At 33.4% G+C, this 19,693-nt stretch overlaps 1 protein-coding gene across 5 annotated transcripts in view; it reads left to right on the forward strand.

Annotated features, from left to right (window-relative positions):
• The window catches only part of NF1 (neurofibromin 1), a 253,107-nt gene that overhangs the window by 139,528 nt on the left and 93,886 nt on the right, over nucleotides 1-19,693 (forward strand). For 4 of the 5 annotated variants that reach the window (XM_049859655.1, XM_049859659.1, XM_049859658.1 and 1 more), the window contains exons 31-36: nucleotides 3,736-3,798; nucleotides 8,321-8,479; nucleotides 9,009-9,106; nucleotides 10,342-10,488; nucleotides 12,792-12,938; nucleotides 15,801-15,911. In XM_049859655.1, the coding sequence (XP_049715612.1) occupies nucleotides 3,736-3,798; nucleotides 8,321-8,479; nucleotides 9,009-9,106; nucleotides 10,342-10,488; nucleotides 12,792-12,938; nucleotides 15,801-15,911 (725 nt within the window). The remainder of the gene's footprint in view (nucleotides 1-3,735; nucleotides 3,799-8,320; nucleotides 8,480-9,008; nucleotides 9,107-10,341; nucleotides 10,489-12,791; nucleotides 12,939-15,800; nucleotides 15,912-19,693) is intronic. The other variant, XM_049859657.1, reaches the window with a different exon arrangement.

Genomic DNA, 19,693 nt, shown 5'->3' on the forward strand with positions numbered 1-19,693 from the left:
ATTATCAGATCTTTCACAAATGAGGCAAGTCTACTTCTTGCTTTTTGGGTTATGAAATGCTTGATCTCTCATTTTGGTTTCCTCATTAGGATGTGTTTATATCAGGTTTTCCCAGGACAGACTCGTTGTTCTGTTTATTTTATGTAGAGTGCTACTTATACTAGCACAGCAAGTAATGCTTGTGAGTTTGATGTCCATAGTCACCCCCTTCTTGTTGCAGGAATTAGGTCTGTGTCCTTTTATGGCCTTGACTGTGTTTTTGAATTACATACGCATTTTTAGAAATGATTTTATTCATTCTAAGAAAGGTTAATGCGTATCCACGTTGTTGTTGTCATTGAGTCAGTTTGACTTGTAGTGACCCTGTGTACAACAGAAAAAAACACTGCCTAGTCCTGAGCCGTCGTCCACATTAGCCTGTGTGAATTGTGATTCAGGAAGAAACGTTAGTGGGTCTGGAGTTAGGGACAGGGTGGGTATAAGGGAAGAATTTTACTTATTTACCAAAACCCATACCTTTGCCTCTCTTTCTTTGCAGAGCCATCCCCAGCCATTTGTTTTTAGCACAGGGCTTTGGTTGCTTAGAGACCTTAGCAGCACCAGTGAAATCACCATTTTAAAAAGCTGTTTCAGGCTGCTCTGTGTGAAGGTTTTCCCCATTGCTATTTATAAAGATGTATCTGCTGTAGCTATTTAAAAAAAAAAAACAACTTATACATAGATGATAAAGCCTGCTTAGCATTAAGTCTCAATTTATCATGACTGTTTCTGCCTTTTGAAAAAAGCTCAAGGAAACTTAGCCCTACATAATTTTTTCAGCTGGTTAACTCTGAGGCTGGAAGGTTGTATAGTTATTTTATGAAACTTAATACAATACATGATATCTTAAGTTTGGATCTTACTCAGTTTTCTCTTTAAATCTAATTTAGTAATTTTATGTTTATAAAACTGGGCAGGTGAGAAATAGTGAACGCACATTAAAAATAGTCTGGGTGGACTTCTTGGTTGCCTAGTAGTAACTGTTCTTAAGAGAGCAAACTGGTTTGTAAAATGACATTGGCTTTGACTTCAGTTGGTTAAAGTGAATGGGGACTGACTACCTGATTACATGGTTTAGTAGATTTTGATAGAAATTTTTCAGGTGGTTGTCATTCTGAACAAAAAATATTTATGATCAGCAAACTGGATACCAATTTGAGACCATGATCCTAATAAAGGATAAAACCTTAGTGAAAACCAGGGCTTGGAATTTAGAAAGTACTTAGGAAATAGTTAATGAAGGAATAAATCCCCCCCAAGTGACTTATTACACACCATGTGTTGTGCTTTTTTAGAGCACTAAAATAAAGTATCCTGCATTATCTTAATAACAGACCTGAGCTATCATATTAAAATTTCACGTAAAGTTATTCTCTTTAAGAACATAAATCCTGTATCAGTGCATTGTTTTGAAGTGTTAGGTAAACTTAACATTGTAGGAACGTATGGTACTATGGAGCAACTGTATGCTGTTTATGAATAAGGTTTCATTTTTTAGTAAGTGACCGATAATGGAATTTTACAGTCACTAATTTAAAAAAGAAAGAAAAGTTTTGATCTCAAGATACTCTTTCATCATGTCTTCTTCCGAATGTATTTTTTTCCCTTTGGTTCGCTCTTTTGTTTTTATTCATCTTCCCTCCTCTGGCTTTTTGTGCCCTTTTGGTTTTGGCTCTAACATAATGGTACCTTTGTGCGTTTATGTTCTGCTGGGAGGGATAGATAGTAGTAGATCGTGGTGTGTTTTTTTTCCCTAGTAAACATGGCTCCTGCTTTGGGATCTATTGGGGAAAATTTGAAAGCTAAGTGAGTATATTTCTAGATAATAAATTTTCTCTGAGCTTCAGCTCTTTTCAGTTGAGCTGATATTTTGTCTGTTAAGCCTTTTTCAAATCATGCTTTAACTAGCTCTATTATTTTATATGCTTTCCTCTGTGGACTTCGGGTTAAAGTTATACAGGACTGGCCAACTGTGAATATGTGTCAGATTTGTCATTAAGCCATTTTCTCATGTACGTCTCTACTTTTTCTCCTGATAGTTTTGGAATAAAGAGAAAAGGATTCCTAGAATGTAGTTTCTCTTAAGTTATAATAAGAGAATTCTAAGGAAGAGCTAAACATTATGATACTAAATAAATGTCCTGTTTTTCCCAGTACATAATTTTTTTAAGCCTATAAAGAATGGTTATATACCAAAATTGGAAAAAAAAAAAAAAACTATAAAACTTCATTTTTGTGATATACTAGCACTTTTGTATGGAGCCCTGGTGGCACAACGGTTAAGTGTGCTTGGTTGCTAACCAAAAGGTTGGTGGCTCAAACCTACCCAGCAGCTCTGCAGGAGAAAAACCTAACGAGATCTGCTCCTGTAAAGATTACAGCCTAGAAAACCCTTTGAGGCAGTTCTACTCTGTCGTATAAGGTCACTATGATTCAGAAATCCACTTGACGGCACCTAACAACAACAGGGTTTTTGTGTGTAAATCTGAAGTTAGAACCAAAGCTCCATAAGATAAGGAACTGTGTCCTTTTAGCTTACTGCTGTGTCCCAGCCTCCAGAACAGTGTCCGACATGTAGGTGCGCAGTAATTGCTTGGATGAATGGATTGATGGATGGACGAATGTCGAACTAATCTTAAGCCCAAATTTTTATGGGTTCTACTGTGGATTACCTAGAATTGCTAGAATAAGGTGCTCTGTATCAGTGGATTAGGACAAATCCTAATTTGGCTTAGAAAATGTTTTAGATTTAAAAGCAACTGTTCTACCTAATCTATTCCAGTCAGGCATCTTTTAATTTTAAAAGAATTCTTTAGCCTAGAAGGAGCTCTGAGAGGTGAAACCAATGTCTTTATGTTTTTTGTCGTCGTTGTTGTTGTTTGAGACATTCTAATAAATGGTTAGCTGTAATATGTAAAAATTTTAAACAGGCACACAGTTTTATTCAGTAAGTTTCTCTGCAGTTTCTTCACTTTCATATTAAATAATGCTTATTTCTAGTTGAGCTGATAACATTTTTCTCCCAAATGTTGCATAACTTTTAACTTCCCCTTACTAGAACCATTCCAGGAAAGTAGCCTGTAAATTGAAAATGTATGGAATTTTAAGAGTAATCATTCTTAAGAGAAAGAGACTAAGAGTTTTTAATTTAAAATCTTTAAAGTGAAATTTCTATTGTACCTAGTCATTTAATTTTTAATTTTTTAATCAGTAGAATTTTAATTAAATTCCAGATATCGAAAAAGGAATTTTAAGTCAATTGAAGGATACACAGAGAAGTATTTTACATGTCAAGAAAAACTATGTAGACACATAGAAGTGTTTTTAGTGTGTGATCTACTTATAAACAAACATTTTATATAAAATTTATTACAAGCTAGGAATTAACTAAAATACAAATATTTAATACCCTCAAATCTGCTTGGTGAGAGCTTTTCTGTGATTTTTAGCCAGAAATAGTAGATATGATTGAGTCTCAACATTTCTTACTATTTATTTAGTGCTTTGGCTTAAAGTGTAATAAAAATTAAAATCCAGGATTAAAATTCATCCCTCAAAATTCAGTTGATTTCTAATTTTTTGTTGATTCCATTTGTGTAACATTTTATCGTGTAATTTTATGTACAAGCCAACATTGTTTTTGTTGCTGTATGTAGTTGGTGCTGTGACTTGTTTGTGCTCATCTCTGTTCTGTAGGCAACTTGCCACTCCCTACTGAATAAAGCTACAGTAAAAGAAAAAAAGGAAAACAAAAAATCAGTAAGTTTGGAGAACTTTTTATTAGCTGTTTCTTTCAAAGCAAAACAAAAATCTTTTGCTGTTTGTTAAGAACATCTTCACTTCAGCCTATTTGACCTTCACTGTAAAATCATTCTACTAATTCTGGCACAAAATAGCTTTCATTTCAATTAACCCTGGAATTAAGTTACACTGAAAAACATTCTCTGTGTTCCTTTGGTTTGATTTATCCCAAAGGCATTTGGGGGCATTTGTTGCATTGGATATCCATGGTCTAACTTTATTGTTATTATTTTTTTTTTTTTTTAATTATAAATGAATGCAAAAGAAACTTAATTTCAAGGCCTTAGGAAATGCTGACTTTCTTCATTCTTGCTTCTTGTTTGCAGGTAATGTGAGTGGTTCCTTTTCTTAGAGATGGAAGTTTGCTTACTTGTTAGAAGTATATGGAGGGAACGTGTCACTTTCCAAATCTTACCTAAAAGTTGCTAAATTTTATTTTTTACCCCCTATGTTTTTATGCAGACGGCCTTGGGCATAACTTATTTGCACTTAGGTTGTAGACCCTCTAATGGTAAAACCACTTTTGCCTTAGAGAACATCATTATTTAATTACTGGGATTGAAAACAGTACTTTTAAAATAAAACTTATTGAGTTCATATTTATAAGCACCTTATTTTGCAAACATGATGTACGAATATACTACTTCAATGAACTTGCTTAAATTTAAAAAGAAGAAAATTATGGTAGTCAATTATTTTATTCCATTGAATGGAATTTGTCCAAAATACAACATGCATTCATTTTAAATTTGCCATTCTTTGTCAGTGTGACTTATCCTTACCAAACTTCAGTACTCTATTTGTTCATATAATTCAAATGATTTTAGAGGAAGATGTAAAAGAAACCTTTATGATTCAGGTATGTAGCTTTTCTTTAAAAAGTATAATTTAGAATATAGGGTTCATGCGGTTTCATCTTTCATTCTGTGTCTAAGCTTTATATATTATAAATTTGTTTTAAATTAAGAACTAAATTAAAATTAGAGACATATGCTTTTATTATGTCCATTCAAGATTTTCTTCTTGAATATGTTAAGTAAGTTTGGTCAACTGTGAGCAAATTGATTGGATTGGGTGAACTTCTTCCTTAATAAAAATAGTTCTTTCTAATGCTTCAGCCTTCTAATTCTCAGCATATGTGAGTTTAACATAATATACACCATCACTGTTGAAATTAATTTCCTGTTTCTAACACTCTTGTTCAGTGTTATACTAATGCCATTGTGTAGTGTATCACATAAATTAAAATTCAGGCTTTCTGTGTTTCTTTAGAGCATGTTTTCTAGCCTTCTTAACATTGCTTTATTAAGATTTTTGTCTAAAATGTCCTTTGAAATGATTTTTTCTAATACAGTTATTTTCAGAGTTTTTTTTTTTTTTTAAGTTTCTCGTAACCAAATTTTGGAATGTATTTCTCAGCGCAGGTGGTAATGAGGTCCTAATGGAAATAAGGAGATCTAATTGGTAATATGAAATGTTTTGGAACACATTCCAAAGTATGAAGACTGTATAATTATTATGAATTTAGAATGTCATTTTGTGGGGTTGTTTGCTTAATAGAATCTAATTTTTTTTTGTTTGCTTTTTAAAGCAAGCTACTTTCTTTTGGGGCATATGTGTCATGGATTGGAATAGGTAAAATACATAGACAAGTTTCTGGCTTCTGGTGTATGACTGTGTAGTCATATTAGAGATAATACTGTTTGTTATATTCAGATATGTATTATTCAGTTTACTTTGAAAGTCTAATTGCCAACCTAACTCAGGGAGAATTTGCAATAACGACGCATGTATGGGTAGTGATCCTCTTGCTGATATACACTTTATGAGTAGATGTATTTGCATTATGTAGCTCAGATTTTCCAGGGGGACTAAAGGGAACGTTTGGCTGATAGCTGGTTTCAGAGCACAGAGTGGCCCAACTTTGGCTTTTAATGCAGGATGTCTTTTGGATCCAAATTAGATTTTTATGAATTAAACAAAACACTTGAGTTTGGGTATATTTATAAGGTAAAAGTACATTGATGTTAACTGGTAGTGAAAGAAAAAGCAATAGTTTCATAAAGTGATTCCTTCACAAGACTTGTTATAAAGCATTTTTAATAATACCGATTATGTTTTATCAGGTCTTAGTTCCAAAAATACACTGACCCTTCCCTCAGTGAGATTACATATTTACATGATACATGAAACAACGTGTGTCCCTGAGGTGTGGATATTTTGGGTTTTGACATGAGCTGTTTTCGAAGGTGTGGAAAATGGTGAAGGTGTAGCACTTTTCATAAATTTTATAGTAGTATTCCTTTGGGAAATAATCCACCTAGCTTTTCATTAAATTCTGAAGTTGAGTAGTATTAAATATAAACCAGGTGTAAACCTGCGTCACCCTTTAAAGCTTTTTTGTCCTAGAGAAAGTCAGTATAAGCTGCTTTCAGAAGTGTATTTTAAAGAGCTCTCCATGGGCATACATTGTTGATATTTTTGAGATCGACTTTCCCAGTAGGCTAGTGTTTTAAAAATTAACTGGTTCTTTGAAAACCAAACTATGGCTTTTAGCTTTTTACAAGTCACTTCAGGGTACTGATGGGTTAAACTGAATACATGCTGATTCTTTTAAAACAACCTGTTTAAAATTAAATATAAAGGAATTTTTAACCATCTTCCCTCTTGCTAAACTATTTCTTCAACGCTTTAAAATCTTGTAGAAACGCTGTTACGTTTCTTCTGTTCTAAGATTACAATTTGGGAATTCTTCAAGAACCACTCAGTAGTGATGGAGGTCTGTGAGCTTTCTGAAATTGTAAGCAGAGTTTTGTCTGTGAGCATGCATATGTCTTTACTGTACTGGAATAGTAAAAACATTTGAATTTTCTTTAAGTCCGTTAAAAAAATATATTTCCACTAAAAATAACTCTGCAGCAGTATTTAGGTGTTACAGCCATTCTACTAAGGCTGCTGTATTTAGCCTTCTTGGCCAGTTTTCCCATTATTGAAGGTGAGAATGCATTAATTTAACCCACCTCTGTTATCAGCTCTTAAAGAAAGATTGGGGTGGGAGGGGGACTTAAAAAATCATTCCCTAAAGTCTTACTTTGACTCATTTCCTAACAGAGATGGTAGAAAATTATTGTGATATTTTAGGAAATAGATAAGAACACATTCAAAATGTGGACCGGATGAAACACTAAATGGAGTAGAATAAAATGAAGTAATCCTTACTCTTTGCAGAGCTAATCTGGTATCAGTGAGCCTTGTGAATTTGTGACAAAAGTATTATTTTATTGAGGCATTGTGAAGAAAAATAGAGTGATGTGATATTCTGCATATGAATTGCATTTTCTCATTTTTTCCCAATATTGTTTGAGGTGCGTATTTATCTACAGAATCCCAAAACATTGAGTAGAGTACTGCCAATCCGCTATTGTAGTCACAGCTGTCTCAATCCACAGTTAACTACACCCAGCAACAACAGTTACAGAGATTAAAATGTTACATTGAGTATTCTTTAAATAAGTTAAATGTGTGTGTGTGGTATATGTAAAAAACAAATTCCAGAATAATATATTTTTCATATATTAACTCAAAGCAGGGTTACTGTGAAGAGATGGGAGCCAAGCCAACTTCGTAATACTTTTCCCAATCTAATCTATTACTTTACCTTCCAAGTAGAGTGTTTTATAAAGAGAAAATAAATCCCCCTTTAAACACTGGGTTCATATTGCTTTTCAGCGTGGGCAACCATTTTTTGGATCCTTTACTTTTTTTACTTGACAGATTATAAATTGAGGATTCTCTTCTTTTCTGGTAGTATCCATTTTTCTTTTAGGTCTCCAAGAATTTACCATCCATCATGGTTTAAATAATAGCTAGGCCTTTATATTATAAAGCATGCTGGTGAAGAAAAGGAATTGGCAGTAACATTACTTATAATTTTTTTCTCTCAGTGAGAATCTAAGAAAACTAAATTTTGGTTTTTTTCTTTGGTAAGCGTTTTGCTGAAGAAATCCAATTTTACTTGGTAGACAGCAAAATGTCATTATTTACTATTAGGTATAGGCTGTTTCAGGGTATGCTGTTGTAAACTTAGTTATACTTTATAAGAGTTGACCACACTCATATCTATTAATCTTAGTAAAACGTGAATATTTGGTCTGTTTTCGTTACTCATCAAACCTGCAGTATAAAAAAAAAAAAAAATGATGAAATTAAGAGCTTTTTTTCAGGTCTCTTCTCTACAACTCACCTGTTAGGTTTTTCTTTTCCTCTTACATATTTTAATTATGCTTTAAAATTATAATGGGACTAGAATTGAGTATGAACTTTGTTTACTGTTGTTTTGGGAGTGGAAAAAATAGAGATGTGTCATTCTCGATGGCTGGTCGATTCAGAGCTTGTGCAAAGTTTGACCTTTGAGTTTTTTCTTCCCATTTCTTTGTTTTAATCCAAATGATATGCTCAATTTTCAACTCCTTGTTTCTAGGTGGTTAGCCAGCGTTTTCCTCAGAACAGCATCGGTGCAGTAGGAAGTGCCATGTTCCTCAGATTTATCAATCCTGCTATTGTCTCTCCGTATGAAGCGGGGATTTTAGATAAAAAGCCACCACCTAGAATCGAAAGGGGCTTGAAGTTAATGTCAAAGGTGAAGAATTATTTTGATACTCTAGCTGTCTTAAATATCTCTTCCAATTAAATTTTTAGTTTCTCATAATCACAGTACTTTCTTCTTGAATATATTTTTGAAATGCCCTGGTTTTTTTAGTTAATAGGCTTTCATTTTGTTTATTTATATCACAAAAAATTTCACTAGACTGATATCTGATAGGCCTTATAATTACAGGAAATTTTTTTAGCAAATATCTTGTTTTCTGAAGATAATTTTCTGTGTGATCATCCTGGTAATCCTGAAATGGAGACTGAAATGTATCTTGTAGAATTTTTTTTTTTAATTGGAAGGGGCATTTAAAATTTTAAATATATATTTATATGTGTTAAATATATGTATGTGTATAACTGTATCTATATGTGAAAAAAAATAGAATGAAGAATTGTTGATTTTAACTCCTAGTAGAAATTATATCAAGAAAGTTCATATTATTTAAAGAATATCTACATGTGTAGATGTGTACAGTAAATTATGTGATTCATTTTAACCCTGTTTTATTGTTTAGATACTTCAGAGTATTGCCAACCATGTTCTCTTCACAAAAGAAGAGCATATGCGGCCTTTTAATGATTTTGTGAAAAGCAACTTTGATGCGGCACGAAGGTAAGCAGCCAGCCACTAAGTCGATTTCTCTGTTTGGATCAAATATTTTCAGTTTCACTTAAGTCTGTGTACCTGGTCTATGTGAAGCTTCTGTGTAGGTTTCTTTCCTTTCTGGATCAGCAACATAGTTTGCCTTATTTTATATTTCACTATATGAGACGGCGCTAAAATAAATCCATATTCATTATAAATTGGTACTGATTTCCATTTTGTGTTACTTGAGAACCAGGTGTGATTTTTGGCTTATCTACCAAAAGGATTTGAGGTGCTATATATCATATGGGAGAGAAGAAAAGATTTCCTTTTAGTGAAAATCAAAACCAAAATTGTATAGGTAATGCATAATATTATATATTCAGGATGTTTTTGATGTTAGAATATTTTTGATACTTCAGTTTCAAAGTGTATCTGAACTAAAAAGTTATACTTTAAACCAAATAATGTAAATTCATAAGATTTAGTTGATGAATAATTAGAAAACTTGGGTTGAACTAGATTTCTGTCACTAATCAATTGCTTCACTTTATCTCTCTGAGTGTTGTTTTATTTGTAAACTAGTGATAATAGTATGTTTACCTGTCTCAGAGTTGTTTTTAAAGAAACAAATCAGGTAACTTACGAGAAATGCTTTGTAAATGTAAGTTAACGTTCAGAATTCTGTTCATTTAACATGAATCTCATTGTTCTGACTCATAGTTTAAAATAGACTTGTACAACTCTACTAGTTTGTCATCATCATAGTTCATATCTACTTCTTCCTGTTAGGGAAATGAAAGTTTAAAAGGTGTATTTTTGGACTTCAAGCCATATTGAAGTGAAAAGTGAATGTCAGCATAGGATTCATTATAGCCGATTGACTACCTCTTACAAAATTAAGAGAAGCTTAAGTTCTCATCCTGGCTCTGACCTAACAGACTGTGTAACATTGAGGAGGTCCTTTATCTTGTCTGGGGCTCTCTTTCCTTATCTGTGAAGCACTAGGTTCTCTCTGAAGTCTGATTCATCTAAATTTTGTTGGTCTGTGACTTCAGAACCTACTTTGAAGCTGAAGCTGGGTATCAGACATGGAAAGTCAACTTTCTCCTTGTTTTGTTTAGTGACATTTACATTATGTGAACAAGCCCTCCTTATTTGTAATCTCTGTTGTCACAAAGTTACCTCATGTAAATCTAATTCAAACATAGGCATGAATGTGTCTGGTTTTGAAAATTCTAATGCCTTTTCCATTTTTCAAGGTTTTTCCTTGATATAGCATCTGATTGTCCCACAAGTGATGCAGTAAATCATAGCCTTTCCTTCATCAGTGATGGCAATGTGCTGGCTTTACATCGTCTACTCTGGAACAATCAAGAGAAAATTGGCCAGTATCTTTCCAGCAACAGGTTAGATTTCTCAGTGCTAAATTGTGTGGGGATATTGAACACTCTTAGTTTAAATTTATATTAATACAGGTATCGATGCTTGACTAGTACTTTTTTACTTTGCATCTTTTTGGAGTAAGAATTATTATTTGAAAGGAGAAATTTACACTCCTTTTTGTTATGAGTGTAAATGATCATCAAGCCTACCTAGATGCTACTAACCTTTTTCTTTTTAATGTCAACCTAAGAAATCACAAATTAGCCTTTTTTTTTTCCCCTTCTGGTTTGCAAACTGTCAAATATAATGTGTAATAAGACACAGAAGTTTAAATTTAAATCAAATTAGTATTGACAGTAGTAATCTGAAGAGCAGCTTAACTTTTAGGGCTTTAATAATTAAAACATCACCAGTGTTTTCATTCCATAATACATCAGTTTGTGATACCTTAAGTATATACAAATAAAATATTTTATATAAAAGGTACTCAATTGAAAATTATTAATTTGGGAATTATTTCATAAGCTACTTTTAGTTAAAATCTGTTGTAGCCTAAACCGTGCTTGTTCTCCTTCTTAATTATGTATTTTTTTCTATAACCCCAGAAGTACCCGAATTCCTGTGTCTGAGGAGTTCTCTTACCAAGTAGAATGAGTCCAGATTATTTTCAAGTGCCAATAAAAATGGTTTGCTCATTCATGGAAAGATAGGAGAGCATGAAGCTGAGGCTGAGCAATTAGGAGATGGGGATTTAAAACAAAAGTCATTTTAACCCCTTATGAATGGCTAATGATTGAAGTAGACGTAGGCATGACTGATGGATAGCCCTAAAATAGAAAAATGAAGATATTTTATCTGTGTGACACTAAAATGAACTGTGGAACCTTAAAATGCAAGCATTCTTTTTTCTTATTTAATTCACATAACAGAGACCCATGTCTACCGCCTAGCTTTAACGTTACCTATTTTGCTGTATTACTTCAGATCTTTATAACATTTTATTTCTTGGAGGAAAAAAAAGATACATTTAAAGGCTTCCTCCCTACAATCCCATTTCTATACCTCTCTCTCCAGATATACCTACTTCCTAAAGTTGGTGAACATGCTTCCTGGATATAGTTTTATACTGTTTATATATATATATGTATGTGTGTGTATATATATATGTCTGTATAAATGTATATGATACATATATGATAAAGAAACCTGGGTGGCGCAAGCAGTTTGCAATTGGCTGCTAACCTAAAGATTGATGGTCCAAACCCACCCAGCCCCTCTGTGGAAGAAAGGCCTGGTGAACTGCTTCCATAAAGGTTACAACCAAGACAACCCTGTGGAGTTCTACTCCATAACAAATGGGGTTGACATGAGCTGGAGGCCTGTTCAATGACAGCTAACAACAATATATGATAAAACTATATATATATATATATAAAACATCATTTTGTGTTTTTAAATTTTACAGAAATATACTGAATATAGTCTCTTCACTCAACATTATATTTGAGATTCATCATTCAACTTATGTTAGTATTCCATTGAATGACTTGTATCACAGTTTATTTTTACATTACCAAATTGATGAATATTTAGGCTTATTTCTAGTTTTTCACTGTCACAAATAGTGATGTAATATATATCTTTGTACTTGTCTCCTTGTGTATTAATAAATGTGGAATTACTGGGTCCAGGGCACCCACAGCCTCAGCTTTACTAGATATTGCCAAACTGCTTTTCTGTGTGTGCCCATTTACACTTCGACCAGCACTATGTGAGAGAACAACCTCTTTCTACATATCCTCAGCATACTTGGCATTCAGCCTTCTTAATTTTTATCAATTTGGTGTTTAGTGAATGGTGTATTATTATTCTTATATAGTTACAAATATTTAATAGTTACGGAAAATCTGTATTTACGCCGACTAATTGAGGATCTCACATAAGGGGCAATATGCCGAGTTCCTAAACAGTGGTTTCTCAAGATAGATTCTTTTCATAATGAGAAAAAATGCATCAGAATGTTATTTTTACTTACTGATTGATTTGCCCCTTTAGTGGTATGGATTAAGAGTTCTAGAAAAAAATGCTATTTTTATATAAATTTGATGTTTGGGGGATGGTCCTATTTCTGAGATGTTTCAGTGTATACTGATAACATCCATCTTAGTGGTGGTATTTACACAGCAGCAGGGCCCACCACTAACAGTAAAAAAGAAAAGCAACCAATGGCAATCTAAAGAAATGTATACTGCTAAATGGGAACTGCTACTTTTTTTAAAAAAGTAATTTGCTATATCTAGGGATCTTTTTTTTTTTTTTTTTTTAGGGATCATAAAGCTGTTGGAAGACGACCTTTTGATAAGATGGCAACACTTCTTGCATACTTGGGTCCTCCAGAGCACAAACCCGTGGCAGATACACACTGGTCCAGCCTTAACCTTACCAGTTCAAAGTTTGAGGAATTTATGACTAGGTAAAGCACACCTTTGAAATGATGATTGCTTTCTTTTTGGTTGAGGTGCAAAGTTTACTGCCAAGCCACCTGTTAGATATGCTTGTATTTCTGATAGAAACTTAACAGGAACGGTGTACCTAACCACATTGCTATGTTTTGGGATCCCAGTTTTCTCTTACTCTATACATTATTGAAATTTTTTTTTTTTAAGATTTTCTTATAAAAATAATATACTAAATAGTGTTCTATCATGTTGCTTTGATATGTTTTCTCACTGAACATTTACAAAGGAGGGTAGACAACATTATTTTCATATTACAATTAGGGGAAGTACAACTCAATGTGAATAATTTGCCCAAGATTCCACACTGAGTGCATAGATCCTTTGATTCTAAGTGCTAGACTCTTTCTACTGCACTACAACATTTTTTTAGAAGCCTCTGAAAAGTTAATAATATTAACTTCTTTTAGGTTGAGGTTCAGAAAATTTAGTACAAGCAGTGCCTAGGTTACGAATGTCTAGCTTATGGACAACTCATACCTAAGGATGGACTGCCATAATGAGTTAATGTTTCATAATAACGAACGCACACACTATTTTGTGACACTTGTAAAAATAATGCATGGTTTAGGAAGTGTTTCTTAAGTGTTTTATCTGCATAGAAAGGTAAAATATATACTATATACTAAGACAAACATTTGACTAACTGGCAATAAATATGAACCGTTTGTACGTGTTAGGACTCAGCTACAAATTTGACCTAAAGACAGACTTAGGAACAGATCTTGTTTGTAACCCAGGGACTACCTGTATACTACAGTATTGTTCTGTGGACAGTTGTTTTGAATGTCATTTAAATGAGTTTGTGAACTAAAAGATCCTCATGGTTAGGCACTCATCTATGTGATGCTATAGTGTTAGAGCGAAGATAGCTTTTTAATCTTCAAAGTACCTTTCATAATACTTAGTAAATGTTTCATAAGTAAGTATGGTTTGTGTGTTTTGTTCACAGTATGTGCCAGAGCCAGAAAGATAAAAACAATCTGACATGCAGAAGTTGATTCACATAAAAGATCTGCATGTGACGGCCCTTGCATTATAAGTACCTGTTATTAATATTACATATAGATCATAGCTTTGTACACGTGACTCCATTTCTTTGATATTGTTAAGAGAATATAGGAATATATAACAGTCTCCTTTGCAAATGTATTTTTTATCTTTAGCTCTGTTAGATGTTCTTAATGTAACATGTTAATCCCATGTAATTAAAGGAATACTTCGCATACAAAATTTTGGTATTACCTAATTGAAAGTTACATAGTATAAAAATATAAAACTTTTTTTTTTATTAATTATTACTGGGGATGTCCTGACCATTTTCCCTTTTTCTTAGAAAACTTCTTGAATACTGTTTTTTATTTAAGATTCTGCTTTCTCTGTCTAATAAAGCAAGCTTCTATGCTTTTGAAGACTAAGTGAACTAGTTAATATGTATAAAACACTTTAGTGTCTGGTATGTATCAAAAAGTGTTTAATAAATATTAGGTGGTATTTTGGTTCTTTTCTAAACTCCCGCTGGTGTTCCCTGAGGCACATTTTTCTAAAAAGAAAACAAGGGAGCTTTACAGTTTTCTCAGTTATAAAAATAACTATCAAAACATAAAAAACTAAAGAAGAAAGTAAAAAAATTCTCCATTATTACACCTCTTAGAGATAATTCAGTTAACATTTAGGTGTTGAGCCTTCCAGTCATTTATCTGTGTATATGTGTAACTGTTTCTCCTAGCAAATGATACCTAGTTAGTTTCCACTAATTCTAAAACGCTGACCTTCCGGGGCCAGTAACATGATGAGCTGGCCTAATGCCACCAGCACCACCACCACCACCCTGCCCAAAGACACAGGAAACACTTAAGTAAAATAAAAAATATGTTAAATATTTTTACGAATACACAGCTGGAAGATACTTTATGACCAATAAAAGTACATAGCTGGAAGATATCTTATGAGCAAATTACATAAAATTCAGTGAGAGCAGAGAGATAAAGAAATGGCAAATACGAAATAGGCTAAGAGAAGCAGAAGATAGAATGAAAAGGCCTAATAGATGTCTAATAGGTGTTCCAGAAATAGAATTTAGAATGGGGAAGAGTTACTATTTAAAGAGATAATGTATGAGAATTTTCCAGGGTTGATGAGTGACGTGAATCTTCAGATTTAAAGCAGCACACCAAGTTTTAGAAGAATATATAAAAATTAAACCATCCCTTATCAGAAATATTTAAATACATATGGAATTTAGTATGTGCTAAAAGTTAAAAGTGGTATTTCACAATCAGGAAGATTAGGATGAACTTTTAATAAATGGTATTGGTACAACTGAACAGCCGTCTGGAAAAAGATGCGTATGCCATTCAAAGGATGAATTCCCCGTGAATCAAGGGAGAAAACATGAGCGTTTCCTTTTTAACTGAGAAGGGTAGGCCTTTCTCACTGATTCAAAATCCCTAAACCAAAAAATAAAGGATTGATGAACCGAACTCTTAAAAAACAAAATGAATAAACAAAACTCAAAAACTTCTGTCTGGGAAAAAAAAAAAAAAATGCCATGAGTGTAAATAACCCTATGCTTAATTATCTCTCCGTCTAGTAGTTTTCTTTAGTTATTTCTAAAAGTGGATTGTGGTTCAGAGAGTAACCTTGAAATTTTTCGATGTATGTTGCCAAATTACCTTTCAGAAGGCCTGTTGCTTTTAAAATATTTTGTCATTTTAAAAATATTTTATCATCATTCCATCATAGATTTTTATAAATATTCAATGGACAGTACAAAGTTTGAGTTATTCTGTTTTTTGTTTTTGTTTTTTTCTTTTCAGGCACCAGGTACATGAAAAAGAAGAGTTCAAGGCTTTAAAAACATTAAGCATTTTCTACCAAGCTGGAACTTCCAAAGCTGGGAATCCTATTTTTTATTATGTTGCACGGAGGTAAGAAATGCTGCTTTTGTTTCTCTTAACAGAATTTTTTAAATGATAGCAAATACAGAGAGACAGCAAGCTTGATTTTTCTTATTTGACTTAACAAGTTTACCTGGGACTATAATCCTGGCTAATTACCCGTCCTATTCTAAAATAATGCTTGACATATTAGAAACTGCTTTTCAAGTTGCCCATTTCTAATTGGCTTTTCTTTCCTACGTTAATTTTTTTTTTAATATTACCTACAGTGGGTTAATTACCAAGAGTAAGAAAAAATTCAAAGAATCTTTTGTTTCAAGGTATAGTCTGATTAGATAGTATCTGCAACATAACTTTTTTTTTTTTTTTAAGCAAACATAAAAATTTTTAAGAGCCTATATCTGAGAACTTTTAGTAATTTGCTATGTAAGACAGCATCAGAGTGAAGTGGGAAATTATTTAGAGAATGTATTTGAAATCCCTGTATGATGGCCCAAGTGACAGCCTAGAAAATTGATTATGTTGGTTCATGCTGTCCTCAGTCAAGGTGGTTCCTAGAAAGCCTTTCTGGAGATGCTGTGAGCTCCTCCTTAATGATAGGCATGATGCTTGCATTCCTTTCCCTGCCATTATCATTTCTTTCTTGTCTCGTTCTGCTTTGCTTTTGAGAACATATCTGTTTCGTTATTTGGTCGTTTTTATTTCTTCCCATTTAATATGACATAAGCTCATGGTAATTGAACCTTAGAAACAACATGATGTGATAGAGAGGGCACGCTGGCTTTGGGATCTTAAGGACTTTGTTTAGCCTCAGTTGTGCTATTTACTAGTACTGACATAGGACTCGAGGATTTGCAAACAGTTAATGTGCTTGGCGGATAATCAAAAGGTTGGTGGTTCAAGTCTACACGGAGGTGCCTCAGAAGAAAGGCCTGGTGAGCTACTTCCAAAGAATCAGCCACCGAAAACCCTGTGGAGCACAGTCTACTCTGCCGTGCAGGGGGTTGCCAGGAGTTGGAATCCGCTCCGTGGCCACTGGTTTGGTTTTTTATGTAGGACTTAATCTTCCTGAGTTTTCTAAATGTAATCACATTGAAGAATGATGTCGGTAGACTTAACAGTCATAGGTAGCAAAATTTAGCAGTTTATAGAAAACAAATTGAGGTTGAGAAATGGTGCAAGAAGAATGAACAAAGGAAGGTGGAAGGCAGAAACTCAAATTTTTCCTATCCCATAGTCCTACCCTAGGGAATTCATTTGCTTAGGATTAAGTAGTGGCCCCCTATTCAAAAATACCTATTTGATATAATCCACAAAGCATAGGTTCATTTAAATTATTAAGGTTTTTTATGTGCCTTCATTTAGGCACGTTATATCTGGTTTTCATCCGTGCTACCTTGTAAATTTGTTTAATTGGATAATTCAGATAATACTGCTACTCCATGAATAATGTTGTTTCCTTCCTTTTGGGGCAAAAAGCACAACTAGTAAGGATCAGCGTTGGGTTTCATAGCTACTGTGAGACAGTAGCTATGCTCGTAACGACTGCACTATCAATAACATGAAGCAGCAGTATTTTGTATTACAAAGAACAGTAGAATTGGCACCTTTTTGTACTGTAATAACATACTGCTATTAAACATTCATGAAATATGGTAACATGATGGCTCTGTTGTTCTTTAGAACTCCGTAATCTTTATTAGATTACCACTCTTTTCTCTTAAACCTCCTTCCTCCACACACACAGACCATTTCTTCCCTAACACACAGGCATGCTTTGGTTAAATTCCACTGACATAATTTATTTAATGTAAACATCTGAGCTTCAATTCAGATTTACAGACATTTAAAAGGCAAACATGGTATTTTGCTAGTTTTAGTATTTGATAGGGTCGTACATACTTTTTTATATATAAGGGAGGAAACCATCATATTAAGGTAATTATTAAACTTCCAGAATTAAAATTTACAATCAAATTAAGCGAGGATAATGGTAAAATTTTTTTTTTAATGGTAATTTCTTAAGTAGTAAGTTGAAATATTAATTTTTTAATGTGCTTGTTGTCATTCAGCAGATAATAATGAACGAAGGTAAGAATGCAGGTAATTCAAGTTCATTTCAGCCAAAGTGCACACAAAGCAGCAAAAATACATATTAAATAAAAATGAATGTTGTCCATTGGATTGAGTGTGGTGCTATCACTTGTCTTACTCTTAGTATTCATGGTTGTTGCTATCTTTGGGCTCACTGCTGTCTTCAGAGGTGTCTTAGGATTCGAGGTCATCTTGGCATTTGGAGACATCTTGGAATTGAAGGTTGTCTTGAAATTTGAGTTTGTCATGGAATTCAGGATTGTCTTGGAATGTGAAATTGTCTTGGAAGTCAGGATTGTCTTGGAATGTGAACTTGTCTTGGAATTTAGGATTGTCTTGGAATGTGAAGTTGTCTTGGAATTCAGGATTGTCTTGGAATTTGGGGTCACCTGGGAAGTTGAGGTCACGTTGGCATTCAGGATTGTCTTGGAATTTGGGGTCACCTGGGAAGTTGAGATCACGTAGGCATTTACGTTTGTGCTATAGGTTAAGCCTGTCACAGGATTTGAGGGTGTTGGTGTGGAAGTTCCCCCTGATGTCTTGTCAGCAAACGCAAGGAGTAGGCTGATCAGTGATAGCTTGAACATCATTTCCTTCTGTTTCAAAATAATTACGTAAATTTAATCTTAACACTTGGATCACGAACAAATAGGCAAGCAAATATCCTTGATTGTGTTCATTCAGTAAATTCATTTTATATAAATGATTGTTGCTTATTAGCAAACAAACGATTAGCTTACCCTTCTTTGTTCTCATCATCTGCTGATCTATTTTCTATCTAGGACCACTAACTTAGAGGGAGAAATATTTAAAGACTGCAAAAGAGCTTAATTTTTTTTGTTTTAAAGCAAAAAATAAAACACTTTACATGCAGTGCATAGGTATAGGGCCTTGAGCTCCATATAGCACAGGCAAAGGATGAGAGACAGTTTTGGAGAGTAGAGTGAAAAAACAAATAATGGAACAAATGTTATCATTTTCTTGTGGTTTCTCATGGACTTTATTCCAAAGATATAAGATTTATTTAATCTTTATTCCAAAGGCTTAAGTCACAAATTAGTATATTCTAAGTGTTTACTCCAAAGACAAAATTAAGTTCAACCAAAGGTTGGTGTTTCTCCAGTGTTGGGATAAGGTTACCTTCATTTTTTCCATCTTTTAAAAAGCTAGCTCATAGAGAATTTCGTAGTTTTTAAGATAGAAGGAAATTTAGAAGTGATCAAAATCAATCGCTTCATTTTACAAATGGACTCAGACATAAGTAAGACTTTACTTGCCTGAGGATGCATACCTACTAATAACCAGAATTAGAACTTGAGTCTGAGTCTTGGACCAGTGTTCTTTAGCAAATGTGGACTGGGAAGGCATAGTGTATACATACGCCAAAGGTTTAATAGTAAACCATTTTTAAAGACTGATTTTCTTTTATCCTGTATTCAAATCTAATCCCTTGCCACATTTGAGATAATGCATCCAGTCCATGTTGGACATGGCTAAATGAATAAGTATTCTTGTTTTTCTTAAACTTAAACCTTAAACTTTAATTTGAGAAATCTCTAATGTATGCTAAAAGTTACATTGGCTCTAATGTATAATAGAAAAGATTTCAAATTAATATTACCTTTTGATATTCCTTGAAGACAAAAAGTTTAGGCTTTCTCCAGTGTCTTATCGGAAATCTAATTTCCTGCTCACGGTGTGTTAAGTACAATTAGTGA

This window comes from Elephas maximus, chromosome 19 (genome assembly GCF_024166365.1).
Source record: "Elephas maximus indicus isolate mEleMax1 chromosome 19, mEleMax1 primary haplotype, whole genome shotgun sequence".
NCBI classification, from domain to species: Eukaryota; Metazoa; Chordata; class Mammalia; order Proboscidea; family Elephantidae; genus Elephas; species Elephas maximus.